A 20411-nucleotide genomic window follows, 5' to 3' on the forward strand; every position below is an offset into this window, starting at 1 on the left:
AAAAATACTATCAGCTGGAAAGATATTCTAATTTCAGACTGGTTTCTGCCTATGTCTTGATTCAATTCCCACAAAAGCTTTGATTTCATCCCCTGCATATTCTGCAGAATTTTTTTATAAGGATTTTTTTTTTAAGGCCTGAGATCTCAAATTCCTTCAGGCTACCTACAGAGGCCTAAAAATAGTAATAAACTTGAAAATCGGACAAAAGGGGATTTAACGCGCCAAGGACATAGTCTGGGGCTGGCGCTGAAGGAGGTGCAGTTTCCAAGTCAGGCAGGCAGGAAGCTTGTTCACTCTCCCCTTGCTCAGTTTCACAACAAACACTGAACTGGACGCTGTAAAAAAACCTTTGCTTTCCCTGCAGAGTTGAGGGACATCTTCTTGCTGCTCCATCTCAAAAGTTATGTAAAAAACTTGGACTGCACCATTGTAACACTCACATCGGAACTGATTTTTCCATAAGAAATCACAGGCTGGGCTATAAAGCTCAGAGAGGAGCAAGTCACTCTTCTTGTACATGAGTGGTCGACCCTGCGGAAGCACTTTGGCTGTTGTGTCTCCTTGGATTTTAATGCACACGGGAGTCACAGCATGCTCTAAATACTGCTTGTAAAACACCATTGCTGCCCTAGAAAAGACAGTCCACCCATAGCTTCATACCTGCTTGGGATTACTCTTAATGCCTTCTCTACAAAGCAAATACCAGCACTGGAAGCTCATGGAGGTCTCCAGCTCTGATAGCCACTGCCATCACCATCTCGACCATCACGAAAACCAGAGGGGGAGGAGCAGGACCTGTAGGGTCGAAGTCACCATCAGGTAAGGCTGGCTCATGCCAGTCTGCTGCAGACACCAATGAACAGACACACTGCCGGCACCACGGCCTGGCAAGTAGATTTTGCCACCTGACCAAAACATCTTCTGTACCTGCAGGACGTCTTCACCTGACTACCCTTGTTACAGAGTTTGAGATGTCAAAAGAGGTTCATGCTCTATGCAAGGCTGGATCCCCTCAGTTTAATGGTCTAGAGAAAAGAGCAACAAAATTATCCACAAAGGGGGAACACAGAATAAAGAGGTGTCAAGACGGGCTTGGAAGTGGCACAAAACTGTTATCTCGAGGTTTCCATTCCCCAATTCCCCTCCAGAAACTTCAATTAGGGATCATAACAGCAGGGGAGCATGTGCTTACATTCATCTCTCAACATCTACCAGGACCAGGCGGAGGAGGAGTTAGGAGTCTCCCGCAGGCAGATGTTTAGCTGCAACCAGGACACAACAAGGCCATTTCACAAAATCTGGAACCCAACGAGCAGGTTGTAGGATCCCGGGGATCGCACAACCCACAGTCAGAACAAGCTGTATCCAACAGGAGCTTGTCTCCTTTCAAGCAAAAATGGGTGAAAATGTCAGCCAATTAAGCTGTTTCCACCTACATGACATCAGCTCCAAAAGCCAAACAGGATCCCAGCAGAGCTCTCCGGGAAGTCTCGCTTCAGCAGATCTGAACCCTTAATGTTAAAATGTTACGAAAAACAGAACAGCTGCGTGGGCGCCCCAAAGCCACCCTGTGAATATTAATCACTTGTGCATATTGAATATAATTGTCTCTCCAGTATTAAAAAGCTTTCCTTCTCAATTAGTGGAAAGTGACTCCCACAGTTCAATTTAAGGTTTAAATTTGGAAGGGAGAAATTTCCTTTTTTTTTTTTCTCTTTAAAGTAAACCACGTACTTGTTAAGAACCCATGGATAAGGCATTATAACAAAACACACGTCCAGCTGTGATTCTGGCATCTCCTTTCTGTGATACGTTTGAGGATGCGTTTTCCCAGTAGCAGCGGCCAGTACACCACAAAAATTACAGCTACTGACAACGTCTACCAAATTTAGTCTGTATAGAAAATACAATGATGTACAAAGAGTTGAATATGCAGTGGCTGGATTCAGGAATCAAACACAAAGGCACAAGCTCATTACCATAGTCTCAGACTCACTCTGTGCTTGGCGTCTCCTGCTTTCAGGAATCTCTTTGGGAACTAGGCTAGTCAAAAGCTACCTACAAGTGGCCATCAGGACCTTTCAGTATTTTTAGCACCAGGGCAGGTGAGTCTTAAAAAATGCAAATATCTCAGCGGCAACTTTTCAAAAGCTGAAAAAAACTCACTGGCAAATACAAAACGAAATTCTCGTGAGGATAGTCAACAGTGACGTGGGCAGAAATCTCCCTCCTGGCTATGGGGTTCAATTAGGTGACTTTGAACAAGAGAGCTACCTCTGCACTGTTAAATAATACAGGAACGGTGACAGATCACTGGCCCGGAGGTCAAGAGGAAAAACTGTGTCCCACACCATATTACACTTGGCCCTGGGCCACCTTTGTATGGTACCCCTATGGCACTAAGACATAAATACTCTTTTTTGGGATGAGGATGGGGGAGGCAGTTCTAAAAGCTGGAAAAAAACATGAAAGTTTTGTCGCAGTCCACTAAATTGTTTTTGTATCATGAAACGTTTTATGACATGAGAACAGGTACGGCAGGCTCTGGAGCAATGCTCAAGGTGGTCATCAGGAGTGTGAAGCCCATTGAGAATGTGTTGAAAGACTGGGAAGGGCAAAGGGAAACAAAATTCCCCAAACTGTGATGAAGTACCAGCTGGCACAGGCCAACACAATGCCCGGGAGCACGTTAACAGCAAAGCAGTAAGGCCATCAGCTCTACATCTCAGCTTCCACTGTCTCGGGTAGGGTAACCATCGCGTTCTACTTCACATCAGGGGTGCTGAGTAAAGATGTGCAAAGTGCTGAGATGCTGCCGGACTGGGGACCTGTACGGAGAGAGGCTGGTGGTTTCACTCCTCTCGCCCCATCCAAAGCCACCTAATCAGGTTGACCAAGGATGTATTCCTTTTACTTTAGTGCAAATTTGGACTTTCTTTTCACTCTTTCAAACACATAATGATAGTCATTTCCCTAAGCTTGCTAAAGGTAGGCTTGGGCTAACATGACTTCATTGCTGACAAGTATCTTATACTTACTGTATGCTGCTAGGATTAAAGACTTGGAAGGAATTCCCACCTTTCCAAAGCTTTAATTTTGTTGGTAATAATCACTGCCGAGACTTCTTACAGCCACCGTCTCCAAGCTCAGGAGATACACCTAGTGAAACCAGCCCCACAAAGTGATTTCCCTGGCTATAGCTGAGGCCTCGCAAAATGCTACGCCAATTTGTGACTTTCACTAAGTGCCTCAGAGGAATCTTCTTAGAGCCAAGATAGGCACCAAGAAGAACCACAAACGCTTCGCTGTTCACCAGCGACACTGTTCTCTCCTTCTTAAACGCACTTGAAAGAGGGCTGGACGCAGCAGTTGCACCTAACAATCTCCATCAAAGCTGTTACATTCAAGGCTGCCAAATAACATCCTTTTTTGTGCTTGTTTTTGTTGTTCTCTTGCTTTTCATCCTGCACTGCCTTGATGGAGCACCAAAGGGTTTTTGCGCTTGCACCGTAAAAATACCTCCGAAAATACAGAGCTGATTTTGAAGTGCAAAGCTGCTGCTGTGGGACGCTGCAGCATCTGGTTTAGCACGTCATTTTTATATTTAGAAGCAGCATATCTCCACAGATCAAGCACAGCCGGTAAGTCACTCAGGAACCCCTTCCCATCAGCTCTCACAAGCCAGTGCCAGCCGACGGAGAGGGAGACACGCTCCTCTCGCCCCCGACAGCCCCTCCGCAGCCCCGCGCCTCCCCTGCAGCACGCTGCAACCCGCCTGACTCCCGCTGCCCAGTATCTCTGGTATCTCCAAGGCTGGTGTCCTGCCAACAGCTCAGGCCGGCAGCAGGACGCGAGCCCGCCAGCCTCCGACCTTGATGCAACGTGCTGCTTTTTGCTTTTTCTGGGTCACGCGGCGCAGTGCGTGTACGCTGCACGGCATATGTAGGAGAAACCACGCAATAACATCAGGGGAAGCCGCTGAAGCGTGCAATCTGGCGCACGGCTCCGACTCCCGCCGTCAGGCTTGTTCTGTCTGTGTCCCCCGGCCACGTTTCTGAGCTGGTGCCCACAGCTAGGAAACAGCGCACGTGAAAAACGCCACAGCCAGCCCCTTCCATCGGGCAGCTGGACCTCTGCTCTGAGAAGGTCCGGTCGAACGAACTTAAACTAAATGCTATGCGCCCGCAACGCGCATGCCACACGCGGCTTGTACGGGTGGGCAGGATTTGCAGCTTCTTTTTCCTCCCTCTCCAAGAGTAGTCTGCCACTTACTGTACGCAGAATTGCTGTTTGCAGCACGAGGCGGTGCTGTGTAACTCGATGAGGCAGAACGCGGCCAAGAAAAGCAGGACAAAACATGAAAGAAAGACCCAACAGCAGCCGTCAAAGCAAAGGTCACAGACTGGTGCTTGGAGTGCGGGAGGGGCACCAGATAGAAAAGCTCGTCTTGGCTCTGTGCTGTCTGTTAAAAGGATGAAGGATGAAGGATGAAGGGTATGACGTCCTCCCTGGCTAGGAGAAGCAGCATCTTCTCCATACAGCTACATCCCCCATCATTTTTTCAGTTTACAGCAGGTGAGCACTGCAGCTTGCAGGACCGGCAGTCTCCTGCGAGGGGACAGCACTGTTTCTGGGTGATGTTTTGCACAGATGTGAATGTCAGCTAATTAGAAAAGTGAAATTTCAGCCCAGCAAGCGTTTACGACGGAGGAGAGGGGAAACACTCACAGGTTTCTTCTTTGCTTCCAGCCAAAAGAGCCAAGGAGTGCTTGCACATGTGCAGGCAGGGGAGGGCAACAGGGCAGGGAGGGCAGAGAGGGGAGACACAGCCAACACAGGCGAGGTCCCGAGTGGAGTGATTGGTTTTGGCAGCTGCCCTGGGAAAAAAGGCACTGTCAGCACTACAAAACATGCAGGAAAATCTTAGCTGGCACACAGATTTATCTTTTCCAGAGGCAGTGAAGAATGGAAAAGGCCCAAAGAGAGTTGCAGATAAGGAAGGGAGCAGTGATGGGATGAAGCCAGCTCCAGAGACCAGTTAATTCAGCTCTCTCCTGGATACAGCCCGCTTCTTAGAAAGGGGGTTTTGAAGGAAAACAGAGTCTGGAAGAACCTGGAATATCTTTAACTACAGACACAGCTTAGCAAATACCACACACTTCTGTTTTACATAGAAGAAAACTGCCTTACCTGAGTAGTTTTCGCCCTTCTGCCTTGCATGCTGTTACTATGGCTAATTTGTGGGTTGGTGGCCCCTTCGGAAAGGCAGTGGGATTTCCTGCAGGGCAGTGTATTGTAATTACTGTAGGAAGGCGCGTCCTCAGCAGTAACTGATGCCATCTTATGGCTCCCAATGTCTGGAATGTCAGACACTAAATTCCGGCAGTACCCTCCAAAGGCGTTCCGCGGGCCGCCGTTGACGGTAGCACTCGGGGTTTTGGGGGAATACAAGTCGCTCATAGAGTTGGCGCGCTGGCAGGTGACCAATGGCTGGGGGCTGCCGCTGGCCTCTGTTCCCCGGGTGGCCTCGGCATCCTTCTCCTCAGCCAAGCCCAGGATTTCCTCGTTGCTCGTTAAATGCTCCTGGCTGAGATCGGAGAGCGAAAATTCCAAGCTGTCCTCGCGCCAGATGTCGGCCGATTTGGAGCGCTTCTTCTTGAAGCTGGTCGTCTCCATGAAGTTCGTCCCATTGGCTGTGTATCGATGTGACCTCCCATCACCCTCTGCCAGGAACGGCGGCTCATCCCCGTAGAGCCTGCTCTCCTCCGAGTCCGGCATGCTCTGGACGGAGGCGGCGGTGAGGACAGTGCTGCTGTCCACGCTAGGGGTGACAGAGGAGTCGGTGTGGTAGGAAACGGGCCGCAAGCCCATGTCTACACGGTCCACCCAGATGGGGCTTCCAAAGTCCTCTAGGTTGGCCTCCTGGGCGAAGGGCTCCAGGCCATTTTCCGCCAGGGACTGGGGGATGCTGGGGGTACTGCTGGAGCGGGTGCTCACTTCTGAGTTACGGTGGATAATTTTTCCGGAAGAAGCGTGCCGCGTCCGGCGAGAGGCTTTATTGGAGAGGCGAAGCGAGCGGGAAGTGTGCTTGCGGCCCAGGCTGGCGTGCTTGTCTCCGTAGAAGGCATGCTCCACGCTCTGGCTCTCCGCGTTTCCCATGGCGTCACAGTCTGCAGAGGCAGAGAGTGGGAAACCATTAAAGGCAGCAACCAAACATGCAGGCAAGACACACGGAGGCTTCAGAACATACAAAACAGCTTTTTTTTTTTTTTTAAATGAACCTGTCCCAAAACCTACACCACAGCTTCCACTGGGTCTTGTGGGATGTGCTTTAACAGTGGCAACTAATCCCAAAGACTTATTTAACGGAGCCAGTGACCGTACCAGTAAACTTATAAATACAGCTCACTTAAATCAGTAAGTAGCAAAAAGCCAGACCATAGCTACGTTGGTGTACGTGAAGAGTGTAGAAGAGGGGAGGACTGCACCTTGAAGCCTGGTCCAAACTGGAGCCAGGTTACCACCAAAGCGCACTGGCAGTCTCAGCTCTGCACACATTCACTTGACTCTTAGCGTTAGCTTCTCCTTCGCAATTGCAGCCAACACTACACACTCAAAAAATGAACAGCTATCGTCTATCTGCATGTAAGGAGATGCCAAAAAGTAGATGGATATACGCCTTTATCTGAAATGTCACTTTTCTTTGCTAGGAACTGCTAGCTGAAGCAACAAAGTACAAGTTCAACTGTTCAGCAGAGAGCTAATGACAGGTTTGATTTCTCGAACAAAAAAACAGTGCAACATTAAGCAGGTACAGAGAGCCCCACACAAGAAAGCCAAATTACGAAAAATAAATTAGCATGAGTGACTCAGACTATACAAAAATAACCTTTCCTTCCTACTCACTCTGAAGCAGATAGCTAGATCTAAGCGCTTTGATCTAGCAAAGGGAAAACTGAGCTGGAACGCAGGGACTGGGTTTCTGCCCCCATCTCCATATCTAGCCTCCTGCATCATTCAGTTGTGGACATCCTGCTGTGAAACAGGTTTCCCATCCAGAAGATGGGAGTAATGATCTGGATTCAGTCTTGGAAAGCACTTTAAGGCCTGTGATCTCACTCAACAAATGTCAGAAATATTTTATCAGTAGTATTGGCTCCCTCTGGCCAAAGAGCAAGAAGAAGAAGAAGAAAAGTAAATGTTAAAGTACATGGTCATTCAAAATTAAATAGGAGATCCTGAATTACACACAAGACAATTATATCTAGATAAACAGTCCATAAATCTTGAACAGAAATTCAAAGACAAAACTTCCTCGATCTGAGGTATTTCTATTAGTCCTGGTTGGGAAAAAAAAAGCTGTCTTGACAGTAAAATAATCTGGAGTTTTTCCTTTCTTGGGGGAATTTCCTCTCCTGCAACAGGATGCGCTGATGGGTATTGAGCCGGATGCTGGCAGAATGAATGTGATCGTGTATTTTCCCTCGCTATCTAAACACAAATCACTGCTGCACAGAACTGAATCATCCCTACATAAGTTACGCAGAAAGCGAGGAATCGATTGTGCTAAATGCAGGCACAGCACTTCTGCCATAGGCTGCCCTGGACACATACAGTGGAACTGAACTTCTGCAGTGAAACTTCTGAGCACAGTCAGAAGACTGCGCTTCTCTTCTACCCAGCTAAGTTAGCTCGTGTCTGAGGCTAAGAAGCTCTTCAATGCTGGAGCAACAGACACCTCCATAAATATCTGGACATTTCTGTATCTAAAACAAATATAATTGCATGGCAAGTAAACTATACCAGGAAATACCCTACGTCTATTGAAATTAATGGCTGAACTCCCATTGACTGCCATGAGACTTGGTTATCATGCATCATTTAGAAAAATAAATGTGCTGAACAGAGGGCAGGTTTTAATCTAAAAAAAATGATGGCATTATACATCCCTAGACAGGGTTTATTATTCCTTAAAAGCTACAGCCCTTTGATATGGACTGGACTGAAAAAAAAAAAAGGTCAGCTAGCTTTTGCTTCTAAAAGATTTTAAAAGCACAAAAACTGAATTTTGTCTTCCACACTGATGTCTAAAACCAGACCTCAACACCCGCCATCTTCCAAAAGAAACCCTCTCCGGGTAACGCTTTTAGCTGTTTTGATTTTGAGATTCTTGCTAACCACACTTTCATTCACTGGGATTTCCACCAGTTCCAAAGCCCATCAGAGCATGCAGCAGCCATTTATCCCCAGTCTCCAGCCATGCAGCCATCACTTCAGTACCTTTCTATGGAGAAAGAGCAGCTTTAGAAGTCCTCTTGAAACCCTGAATGATTGAAGAGTGGCTCTTTACCTTCAGAAACAGAGCTGCCGAAGGGCAGGAGCGTCCCTCACACACCACAGGACAAGGAACCCTTGCTGATGAAAACGCCGGACAGCGTGGCTATGGAATGCAGCCCTGTGCCACCATCTCGATGTAGTCTCCATGCAAGCCGGGCAGACTTTCGCCCAGCCAAAAAGTAACGGAACCACAAACGACTTGGCACAGAAAGGAGCAGCAGCTCAGGCTGAGTCCCGTGAGGAAATAATGCTGCTAGAAAACACTCTCATGGAAGGAGGAAAGTCTTCTCTCCGCAGATGGCGGCAAGAATGTTTACTGAGCGATTTCACACAATGAGAAGTATCTGCTAGATACCGACAAGAAGTGTCAGACTTCAAAGGAAAGAGCTGTCCCTTTTTCATTCCGTGGATTGGCACTTCAGGTGAGGACGCGTTTGCAAGTCCCGCAGACTGGCTATCTGTCCCGGTGGTGATTAGCCCATGCCTCCTCCTGCATCCAGGAAGGACTTGACCGGAGAGATCTTACCCTAAAGCCACTCATTTCCCCAGCATTACATTGCAGGCTTGCACATTCTGCATGCATGGTGGGTGCAACGGGGCCGTGGGCAGGCACCGTGCAGCTGATCCAGCTGCAGGGATGCAAGACGGCACCGTTATCGTCCCTCGCCAGATGCCAGCAGATGAGGGCATGACAGGTTGAGCCCACCTCGAGTGGGGATGGCCAACCCCACCAGGTCAAGCTGAAGGTGGCTGCTTGTGGGGTGCCTGAGACAAATGTCTCCCCTTGGAAGGGACCCCTCTTCTACCTCCTCACTCCCATTTTTACCTCCCCTCTGCACTTCTGGCAGAGCATTTCCACCAGTTACCCTCAACGAATTCAGATGCTCACAAGTCCACTGAAACAGCAGGAAATAAATGCAGATGGGGGGAGAAAAGGAGAAGAGAGAAAAAAAAAAAAAAGACTGACTTCATTTATTAGTTTATTTTTACTGGGATTGTGAATTCAACTGGGACATACCAGAGGCAGCAGAGGGTCCCCGTCTGGGGACACACGGGGTTGGGGATGGGGCAGCATGGCTGGAGGGTGACGCGGGAGCTGGGGAAGAGGGGACAGCAAGCAGCTCCTCCCCCATTTTTTTGGCAGCAGAGAGCTGTTAGGTCATCTCAGGCAGATGTGGAAAGGCAGCCCCGAAACATGTGAATTCGCACTGAAGCAGATGCTGGCATCCTCAGCTAGCAGGAGCGGGCGCTGGGCGGGGGAGGGGAGCCCCAACCTCCCCATCCCAGGGGTAGCGGCAGACACCCTGGGGCAAAAACGTCTTAAACTGCTCCAGCTACGACTGCCAGATGCTGCCTGTCTATGGCTTAACTGAATTTAGCACACTCAATGAAAAAAATCTGTATCAAATTAAGAAAATGAGTAATGTTAATGGGAGTTGCACGCAAACACTGGTAGGACAAAGGCTCCCCTTGTTAGCTCACCCACCGAATCCAAAGGTGACCATTAAAGGCCTATCAAGGTACCACCAGGATACAACATAAATCAACTGTGACACGTCTTGATGCTTTAAACAGGTCTGTCGTGCTCGACCAAGGATTGCGACGTGTCAAAAATCTGTTCTGAATTATTCGCCGAAGCTAGCAGAGATTAGCGCGCACAGACCATGCACTGCAAGCAGAAGTAGCTGGAAATTTTTCAGCAGAAAATGTTGATTCATCAAAACCCAAACTTTTCGTGGGAATAGACTGCTTTTGATGAAAGGCCCCTCCACTCCAAGAGGGAGAGATTTGAAAACCGAAGCAGCGAGACAGGCACGTCTCCTGAAGAGGCACCAGCTCTGTGACTCAGTTGCTTGCGGAAGACGTAGAAGATCGAGATTCCTATCTGCAGCCCAAGCAAGGCAAACAAGAGGTGGCAACTTGTTCCTCCACATCCTGGAGAGGTGGCCAGATCATCAAGCTACCGGCTGTTCTGGGAAAGGGCTCTCTCTCCCAGAAGATCTGCTCCTTCCTGGTTCAGAGCAGGGAAAATGTCAAAATTGTGGAAGTCTTCAAGGGGCCAGGAAAGTCACCTTTTAGACAGCTTGCATGCCAAGAGAGTACAGGGGTTTGAGCTGTTTGTTTTTTTTAAACCCAAAACTGAAGATTAATATCAACATTAAGACATCAGCAGGAAGAACACAAACTCTGCAGGAAAGCTTTGGAAAAAACAGTGTTCCCTACATCGGCTACCCTAGACAAGCGAACTGACCTCTAGCTGAACTGCTGAGTTTTTGCTGGATGAGTCTTATATGAAATGGTTACACATAAAGACAATCACATTCGAGATGACCACTGATGATAGCCAAAGAATATAATTTTCTTTAAAAACAGTCATTTTCCTTTCTCTTCCCTTACCCACATTATAAAATATTTCTTAAAATAATTACAAAACCAAAATACTTATTTCAATTAAACCTAAGTTACGAATTCTCAGAGTTGCAAAAAGTTGGGCCGTTAGATTCCAGAAGAAAATCTGAAATATATCAACTTTCCAACCAAATTTGAAGCACCTCGCAAGACAACAGATTGCAAATTTAAAATTAGATTCTAGTGGGAGGCCCTGGTGACAAATCCGTATTTTTCTCCTGAAGCGGAGCTTGAAGGCTGTGAGAACCAGAACAATGATTACATCTACAGCAAGCAATGAGCCCACAGAAATAAACTTTTGCTAAAATCTGCCAGCCAGCAACAAAGATTTTTACTGAAGTCACAAGAACCACACAGAAAAATGTACAAGACTAATAACCAAGTGTGAATATACACATTTTATTGTATTTAAAATGTGCTTTTTCAAAAGGGCAAGAAGAGGCAGAAATTCCACAGTAAGCCTTTGAGTTTCTGGGAAACTCCAGAAGCATATTTAATTGTTTTCAAATCAGAACCTTTTAACCAGCCATTTCTTTCTTGTAAGCTGCTCTCGCATATGTTAAAGCAGGGGATGGACTCCAAAAAGGCTCCGCAGGCAATTCAAATAAGAGGAGGAGAGAGAGAGAGGGAGGAAGGAATGTCATCAGGAGCTGCTTGATAGCCATTCAAATGCCTTTGTATTGCTAAACGGGTGTGACCATAAACCCGCATCCAGCCTATCCATTTTTTTCCCCTCCCACAAACCATTATACAACACAGCAAACTCCTAAAGAAAAATATATGGACACACATGTACCTTCCGAGGCAGTACTGGTATCCAGCGCAACCTTCCCCAAGAGAGCTGTGGCATTTAGAGGTATAGAATTGCAAATGATACCAAAATGAACAGTTACTGGGACTGCAGAAGCTGTCAGCACCTGCCACTCAGCGCCTCCATTACTCTCACGTCAGAGTCTATGACTATATGCCAAAAACCTAGGAAGAAGAAAAAAAAAAAAATCAGACAAAGGGTTAGCAGGAACAGCTATACAGGAGAACGTCTTCTGCCAGGTCCTGTTACCATCACTTACCTAAGACATACTGTAATACAGCGTGCGAATGCTGTGCTTAAATTCGCATGATGAAATCTAATAATGGCAGAATAAATGAAAAACCCAGTCAAGCACCATCAGCCCAAACTATAAAACATGGAGAGTTCCTCTTCCCACCGCTTTGTGCAATAAAAATCCCCATAGACATTAAAATGCTCCTGCTGAGGACGGTCTGTCTTGGGCAGGGCTAGAAAACCTCAGGTCCAAAAGCACATTTGTGTTCAAAGACGACCACCAAGAAAGGCACCTTCCAGTGAACCAGGGTTTAACTTCCAGCAGCAAAGGGGGACCCAGCTGCCCAGAGAAGAGGCCCGAAACTGGAATACCTCAGAGGAGATTTCTCTGCGCAGACTGCCTAATTGACGAAAAGGGCGGTTATCGGAGCAGGGATTTCATTAACATTTTTCAAGGGCGAATTAGACACATAGGGCAGAGCATTTACATGCATTTCTGCGCACGGTGAAAGGATCGTTGGGTTAATTGCATTCACTAAGGCGCAGACACAAGAGACCAGTCTGCGCCTATTTGGACCTAAGACAAGTCATAAGTATAGTCTTCAAGTTACACATTTGGTGTGCACCAAATCCTAGCGCTTCCTTGGCCCGACACCACCGGCAAGCTCCCTTGCAAGTACGCCAGCTTAAGGTCCAGTCCTGTGAGATACCAAGAAACACAAAAACTCACCGGAGGGCTGGTGCACTGCCCAAGCCAGCTCTCAAGTCACCCAACTCCCCCTTCTCCCAGTCAAACATCAGCAGTGAAACATCAACTCAACACTCCACGCAGAGTTTCGAGAGTTATAAACTTTTCCAAAAGTCTCAAGGAACAAAAACTTCGGAAGAGACTACTGATGTCCTTCATGTTATTAGAGCTGCTTGGTGAGGAAATTGTAATCCTCAGTCTTGGCTAGATTCTCAAAAGAGATGAGAGTCACCGGCTCCTTTCTAAATTAAAAACATTCTCATTTTCTTTCTCCTCCTTCATGTTCCCTTGTTTGCTCCCCACCTCCCCCTCTTCCCCCAAGCTGTTGGTTGAGATCTGAAAAGCAGTTCATGAATTCCTCAGGAGCTGGCAGAAATTAATAAAATGAAGCTCATTTATATTGAAATGGACTCATTACCATGCCAGCTGCCAATAATTTGCAAGACGGGAATCTTGCTGACAAACAAGGTCCTACAGGCAAGAGGTTTCCCACCTGCATCTCCCGCACGACAAGCAACCATGAGATGCACGTTCCTCGCCCCTAAAGAAAATGGCATTGCAACCACCTTTTTTCAGATCTGTCTGCTGCTGCCCCCAAAAAAATGTCCAAAAGAATTAAAAACCAGATGTGGCTAAGCATTTTATCAAAGTTTCCATCCTGAACTGGCTTTTGAGGAGTTTGTAACTCAGAAAAATCTGCTCCAGGTTGGTCACTTCTGTGAGAAATCAACTGTCACCCACTCTCCATGCCACCTGTGCTCCTCCAACAAAAATCATTCTTCTTGCACTCATTTGTTCAAAAAGTGAGAAGATCCAAAGCAGATGTTTACAACTGGATGCTGGATTATCCAAATCCTCACTGCACTCCAGCACATCAGAAGGGCTGGCAATATCCTCTGCCACGAACAGATGAGTATCGTGCACGCACAGCTCCTCCAGCAGAGAAGGATTTATCATTACCCTCAGATTCTCTCCTGGAAAGGTTTGTTCCTATTAACTTTTACAACTTGGAGAATCTTTCCCAAACAAAACCAAGTCACACTTTTCAAGAAGAACATCAGCTTTTCATACTTCTCTTTGTCGGCCATTAATATGCACCGGAACAGTCCTCATCCCCATGCTTCCCAGTTCACCGCAACAGCCCAGGCTCTGCTGCAGCAGAAGTTCTGGAGGCCTGCAGTGCTGAAGCAGCCTCAGACAAGGACTTTCCTCCAACAAGGTCTTGGCAAAAGGACATGCCTGTGCTCCTCCATCAGGAGGAAAGGCAGAAGCAAACACGAGCACAGTCCCATCCACGGCTCGCTTCCCAGCCCTTCCTGAGCCCTTCCCTGCACAGGACCTGTTTGCTCCTGTGGATGCTTGCTCCGTGAGTGGAGCCTGACCGAGGGGGAAGCTGACCACATGTTCAGACCACCAGTACTTCATCAGTAACTGTTCTCAGGGCAGATAGACAGTTGTAAACATTCCCGCATGGAAGAGTTCATCTCATTAAAAAAGAAACATCAAATAAAGACTTTTAAACGTCTGTGCTCAAGACAAAACACTGAGTCTTAGAGCTGACACCTGCAAACATGGATGCAGGCACACACACATACATATACATCTATGACACATGTCTGCATGCACGTGTGCCAATGTCTACTACGTCAATGGAACTCCTCTTGTTCTTTGAAGGTTTGGAAGCAGCACAGTTGTATTTATTTCATAGCCACGGAACAGCGCCTTGAAAAATCAGGCCAAGGAGTTCCCACAGGGCTCATCACACAGCAACTTAAGTCAATCCAAACTGAGGAAGCTCGCAGCAAACCACCATGAAGGGATTAAATGAATGCATAGGAGGGAAGCAGGATATATTAAAGGAGCACCTCGTTATTCATCGCATCTGCTACCTGCGATTCTAGGTAGAGCAAAGAGAGGTTTGACTTTCATATGCTGGGAGCTGTTTGCAATGCCAAGAGATTAGAAAAAAAAACAGCACATCTGTTTTCTTTTTGCTTGCGGACACTAGACATGAACATTAATGGATGAAAAATATGGAAGCTGTAGCTTTCTAAAAGCCTCCTTTTCAAAGCCAAACCCATCCTTTCCAGCAAGGTAAAATTAGTATGCAAGTATATCCCCTTGACCAGTGAATGTGAAAAGTTGGCTAGAAGGACGACAGCTCTCTTTCATTTCTATTTTTATTTTTGATTTTATGATGCATCATTTTTGTCAGATTCCAAATGCAACTGCAGATGTGAGATCAGTTGGTCTTTAAGCAAATCTTCATCCAGCTTTGAGAAGCCCTTGATAATTCTACCACAAACCATCAGGATGTACATACATAGACAGAAAGCAGTAGTCATTTCATACAGAAACTATTTAATATTAATCAGTGGCTCTGGGCTGTATTTGCCACCCACGATCCCTATTCCAAGCCATTATAACTCCGGTGTTCGATCCTGTCTCCTGAAATGGAGAATCAGGCCCTTTATTTGTAACTGGAGGCCACGTTTTGTCAGCCTTTGTTACCCATAGTTAATATGAATTGCTGCCAAAATCAATCTATCAAATGGCCTACCCTGAGAAGAAGGTAAATGCTCTAGTATGCCCCAGAGTCCTGGTGCCCTGACGACTCTGGTCTCCTCATCCCATACCCTTGCGCTGCCCTCCACAAAACGAAAGACTGCAGCTCATAGGAGCTGGGTGGGTGGGTGGGCGGACAGAGAGAGGCTGCTCTATGCCCAGATCTGGCCTTTGGTGTCTGAGTGCAGGGAGGGAGAGCAAATTGAAGCTCCTGTGATCCAAGAGGAACGGGTCAAGGATCTGCTCCTTCGGCTGGATGCCCACAAGTCTATGGGGCCTGATGGTATCCACCCGAGAGTCCTGAGAGAGCTGGCGGATGTCATTGCCAAACCCCTGTCCATTATCTTTGGGCAGTCTTGGCTCACTAGGGAAGTTCCGCTGGACTGGAGGCTGGCGGACGTTACCCCCATTTACAAAAAAGGGCGGAAGGAGGATCCAGGGAACTACAGGCCTGTCAGTTTGACCTCGGTGACGGGCAAAGTCATGGAACAGGTTATCTTGAGTGCTATTAATGAGCACATACAGGTTAACCGGGTGATCAGGCCCAGTCAACATGGGTTTATGAAAGGCAGGTCTTGCCAATCAAACCTGATCACCTTCTATGACAGGGTGACCCGCCCGGTTGATGAGGGAAGGGCTGTGGATGTAGTTTTCCTAGACCTCGGTAAAGCCTTTGATACAGTTTCTCATAGTGTTCTGGTTGAGAAACTGATAACTGCTGGCCTGGATAGGCACACCCTCCTTTGGGTTAAAAACTGGCTGGATGGCCGGGCCCAAAGAGTGGTAGTAAATGGGGCTAAATCCGGCTGGAGGCCGGTCACCAGTGGGGTTCCCCAGGGCTCAGTGCTGGGTCCGGTTCTGTTTAACATCTTTATCAATGACCTGGATGAGGGGATTGAATGTACCCTCAGTAAATTTGCGGACGACACCAAGCTGGGAGGCTGTGTCGATCTGCTCGAGGGTAGGGAGGCCCTTCAGAGGGATTTGAACAGACTGGATCGTTGGGCTGAGGCCAATGGCATGAGCTTTAATAAGGCCAAGTGCAGAGTCCTTCACTTGGGGTATAAAAACCCCAAGCATCGCTATAGGCTCGGGGAAGAGTGGCTGGAGAGCTGCCTGGCGGAGAAGGACCTGGGGGTCTTGGTTGACTACCGGCTTGATATGAGTCAGCAGTGTGCCCAGGTGGCCAAAAAGGCCAATGGGATACTGGTGTGTATCAAGAATAGTGTAACCAGCAGGAACAGGGAAGTGATCCTGCCCCTGTACTCGGCACTGGTGAGGCCGCACCTGGAATATTGTGTCCAGTTTTGGGCCCCTCGCTTTGAGAGATATTGAGCTCCTGGAGTGAGTCCAAAGAAGGGCAACTAAACTGGTCAAGGGGCTGGAAAATAAAACTTATGAGGAGCGGCTGAGGGAGTTGGGGCTGTTTAGCCTGGAGAAGAGGAGGCTGAGGGGAGACCTGATTACAGCCTACAAATACTTGAGAAAAGATGGTGGGGAGGTGGGGGAAGGGCTCTTTACATTAGTGATGGGTGATAGAACAAGAGGAAATGGGCATAAGCTTAGTCAGGGGAGATTCAGGTTGGATGTTAGGAAGTATTTCTTCTCTGAAAGGGTTGTCAGCCACTGGAATAGGCTGCCCAGGGAGGTGGTAGAGTCCCCATCCCTGGATGTGTTTAAGAATAGGGTGGATGATCTACTTAGCGATATGGTTTAATGGGGATTAGGGACGGTTGGACTCGATGATCTCTAAAGTCTTTTCCAACCTAGAAATCTATGAATCTTTGTCTGAGAGGGCTTTCTGTAATGGCTTTCCATGCACATATGGATTCAGAGACATAATTCAGAAATGCTCCAAGCTGCGTCATTTTTGTTGTAGTCACTGAAACCATGTACGACATGGTTCTGAGATCAACTCCAGTGGATTGCAGAAGCTGCTTGACTTTTAAACCAGTGAAAATAAATGACAAATATGCTCCTTTTTGTGTTTTCTTTATATAAAATGTCACAGAAACCTTTTGTTTGTGAGAAAAATTAATTTGAAACTAACCATGGCTTATACTACATGTCAAAAGAAATGGCTGCTCCTGAAACTGGAGGCTGACAACAATGACCATCCAGACAAGGCTGGGGAGACCGTCCACACAACTGCAGGAACGGGCCAGCAGAGCTGGAATTGCACAACCTCTTTGCAACTGTCTCACTAACAGGCAAACTTTGTGTCTGTCACGGTTAGGAGAACAATACTGGGTGATATCGCTCCAGATGAAGAGGAAGGGAAAGGAAAATAAACCCACGTTCTCTCTGTGGAGAACTCATACAGGAAAGATGTGGAAAGCCTTGTTCCTCTACCTGTAGCACCATATATATCTATGAGAATTTGTAAGGGAGAGAAGAAAAGGCAAAAAGGGAGGGAGACCTAAAACCTCCACACAGCTGACAGTCAGCTATCCCCAAATCATAACTAAAGAAAACAAACCAGAAGCATGGCACTGACAAAGCACCGGGGGGCCTTGGTAATAAATTAATGGAAGAGAAGAGCAGGTAACCCAAGGGAAAGCCCCTCTTTAGGGTTTCTATATTTATAGGAGGGGATGTGAATAATTGACACGGTTGAGAGTTTGTTTGTTTTTTAATAATTTTTACAAGTATCTGAACGCGTTTTAAGTCTTTCTCCTTCCCTTCCCTTTTATTTTTAATGATGGGAAAATCCCCCTTTCTTCCCTAGGGGAAATCTGCAAGGTTTTACACGTTTACGGAAAAGGGCAAAGCAGGGAAAGGATTCTAATTTCAGATCATCAGACATAAGCAAATCTATGGGAAGCCATGAGGGCAACTCCCTGGAGCCTGTGGGGCAGACGAACGGCAACTTGCGCGCTGCGTCTTGGGAAGCGGAGGGGTTTTATAACCCGCTCCGGGGAGCTGCAGCCACAAGGGAGCTGCAAGGAAGAAGGAACCCGCCTGGCCTCCATGGAGGATGAGAATGAGGAAGGTAGCCACAAGGACTGTGTGTACATTTACGTGTTACTTAAAAAAAAAAAAAGAAAAAGAATGCCCAATATGCAGCTGAAATACAAATCAGGCGTGGTTTGTTTATTTACCTTAAGGTTATACATTATTGTTATTACACTTTGCTTGAAAAGGGCTTTCTGCCTGTGCCAAATGAGCAGAGAACTGCTGCTACACAATGAGGACGGGATGTGCCAAACGCATTAAAAAACCCTTTTATTTCAAAGTAATGAGGAAGTGTTCAGACCAGGAGACAGAGCCCCGAACGCATCCATCAGAGCATCCACTGCGCAGCCGAGGATGGGCAGCTGGAGGAGGGAGAAGCGGACCGGAACAGAGCAGATCGTGCATGCACAGAGGAACCATCCAGCGCCATGGTCTCCGGCAATAAAAATTGAAACCCTTGGCTTGAGTGACCAGGGAGCCACTGAGGCAGGATGTGAAGGATTAAAATGTTGCGGAAAAATATTAAGGCCGGTAATTGGGGAAGGGGGAATTGGAGAGGAAGTGTTTAGTGCATATCCTCATTTAAGCACAGAGGTAAGTAATCTGATTTTTCAAGCAGTGCCAAAGACCTCACACAGATCATTAAGATGGTGCCTGAGATATGGAGACAAGTATCTAATTTTAGATACCCCAGCTTAAGTACCAGGGAGGGATTCTAGAGGTCTACGGAAAAACAGACAGCAAATTAAACTCGGGCACATGCACGATCAGAGTAGCTTTCACATTTCGGTTGCAGTGTCTCTGATGAAGAATGAGGTACCTCACCAAGGTACAAAAGCACTATAAGGTGTGCTATGTAATCAGTAGAAAGGATGTAAAAGTAACAACTTCCGCCATGAGGCCACAAGGGAAGCACAATAAGGAAAAGTATTAAAGGAGAGGATGTCCTTGTAAGTTTATAACACGCCTTACGGAAGTTTTGGTATCTCTCCATGAATAAGTTCCTACTTTTAAATCAGTACCTCGCAAGATTCAGCCTTCACTGAAATTGTTTGCCAGGGCTGCCTTGCCAGTCTGGGATGGAGAGGCCAGCAGCTGCAGCACTGAGCTGGCAGAGCAGGGCTTGACCCGTGCCGGGCAGCCTGCCGCCTGTGCCACCTTGGGCAAGCCAGGGAGACTCCCCACAGCTCCCTTCCTCTCTGTGAAGCGTGAATGCAGCACTCTCATCCATTGCAGAAAGAGCCAAGATGGCCACATGCCAATTTAAAAGGGTACTGGGTGACTCCAAGGAGGAAAGGCACATCTAACCAGTAGAAAGTGCACGTTAAACACGCCTCACTTCCTGAAAATAGCAGAGCTTATCACCTGATGTGTTGGTCACATCACAGCCGGGCTGCTCTGGTGGGACAAGGCAAGATGGAGTTGCTTGAGACAGCAGTTCACCCAGGCCAATAAACAGGACTACCAACAGGACTACCTCAGCCTGCACTGAAGGCTCCTGCCAGGGCTGCAGGAGAGGACAGGAGAAACAAAAAGGAGCCTGGGGTGAAGAGGCAGCCACACTTCACAAAACCCAACACTGAGACTTACAACCACTGTTTATTCAGAGCCTGGGAGGAGAGGCAAGCGCACGTATGACCACATGGCTGCTGTTTTCACCTAGTGTGATGATACCAACAGCAACAGAGCAGGTTTCTCAGCCTGGCATTACCATAGTATAAGCCCTCGCCGTTTCTTCAGCACGCAGGAAAAAAGAAAACATTCATGCAAAACTCAGCTGGTCTGCACCAGCTTGCCACTGTCAAAGTTAAATTAAGCACTCAGATCTTATCTTGCACGTCCTGACAGAACCTGATCACTCAAATGCCGTCGCGGGGATGCATCCGCACCGCAGTTGAGTTTATCTGGGTTTACCGGTTTTAGTCACAACTCATACATCACATCTCCTGACACAGCTCCTGCTGATAGCTCTTCCCCCGCAGGACACCAAAGGCCACACACTGGGTGTAGTTTCTTTAATTAAGAAGGGGCAAAACCCATGAGGGATGGTAATCCTGGGGGAAGACACCCTCGGGGCTCAGGGGGTGAGCCCCCACGCTGGGAAGAAGTGAGCAGGGAGCACTGAGCCCTGCCATGGAGCGGAGACATGGACTCACCAGCAAATGTTTTTGAGAGGAAAAGTCAAAACTATCAAAAGCCAGGCTAAGGTAGCTTTGTAATGGAAATCTGAAACCCATCTGCTCTGAGAGCGGCCTCAAAACAAAATGAATGCTTTGCCTTTGTTTTCAGTAAGGGCAGGGGGGAGCAAGACATGTGAATCACCATGTCTGAGGTATCTGAGGAGCAAAA

The 20411-nt window shown here is 47.4% G+C and overlaps 1 protein-coding gene across 4 annotated transcripts in view; it reads right to left on the reverse strand.

Moving 5' to 3' along the window:
* The window catches only part of TIAM1 (TIAM Rac1 associated GEF 1), a 119757-nt gene that overhangs the window by 77414 nt on the left and 21932 nt on the right, over positions 1-20411 (reverse strand). For 3 of the 4 annotated variants that reach the window (XM_086631697.1, XM_086631706.1, XM_086631688.1), the window contains exon 1: positions 5194-6162. In XM_086631697.1, the coding sequence (XP_086487823.1) occupies positions 5194-6162 (969 nt within the window). Of the gene's footprint in view, positions 1-5193; positions 6175-20411 lie in introns of those variants that run through there. The other variant, XM_086631681.1, reaches the window with a different exon arrangement.

This window comes from Tauraco erythrolophus, chromosome 1 (assembly GCF_009769465.1).
Source record: "Tauraco erythrolophus isolate bTauEry1 chromosome 1, bTauEry1.pri, whole genome shotgun sequence".
Classification (NCBI taxonomy): domain Eukaryota; kingdom Metazoa; phylum Chordata; class Aves; order Musophagiformes; family Musophagidae; genus Tauraco; species Tauraco erythrolophus.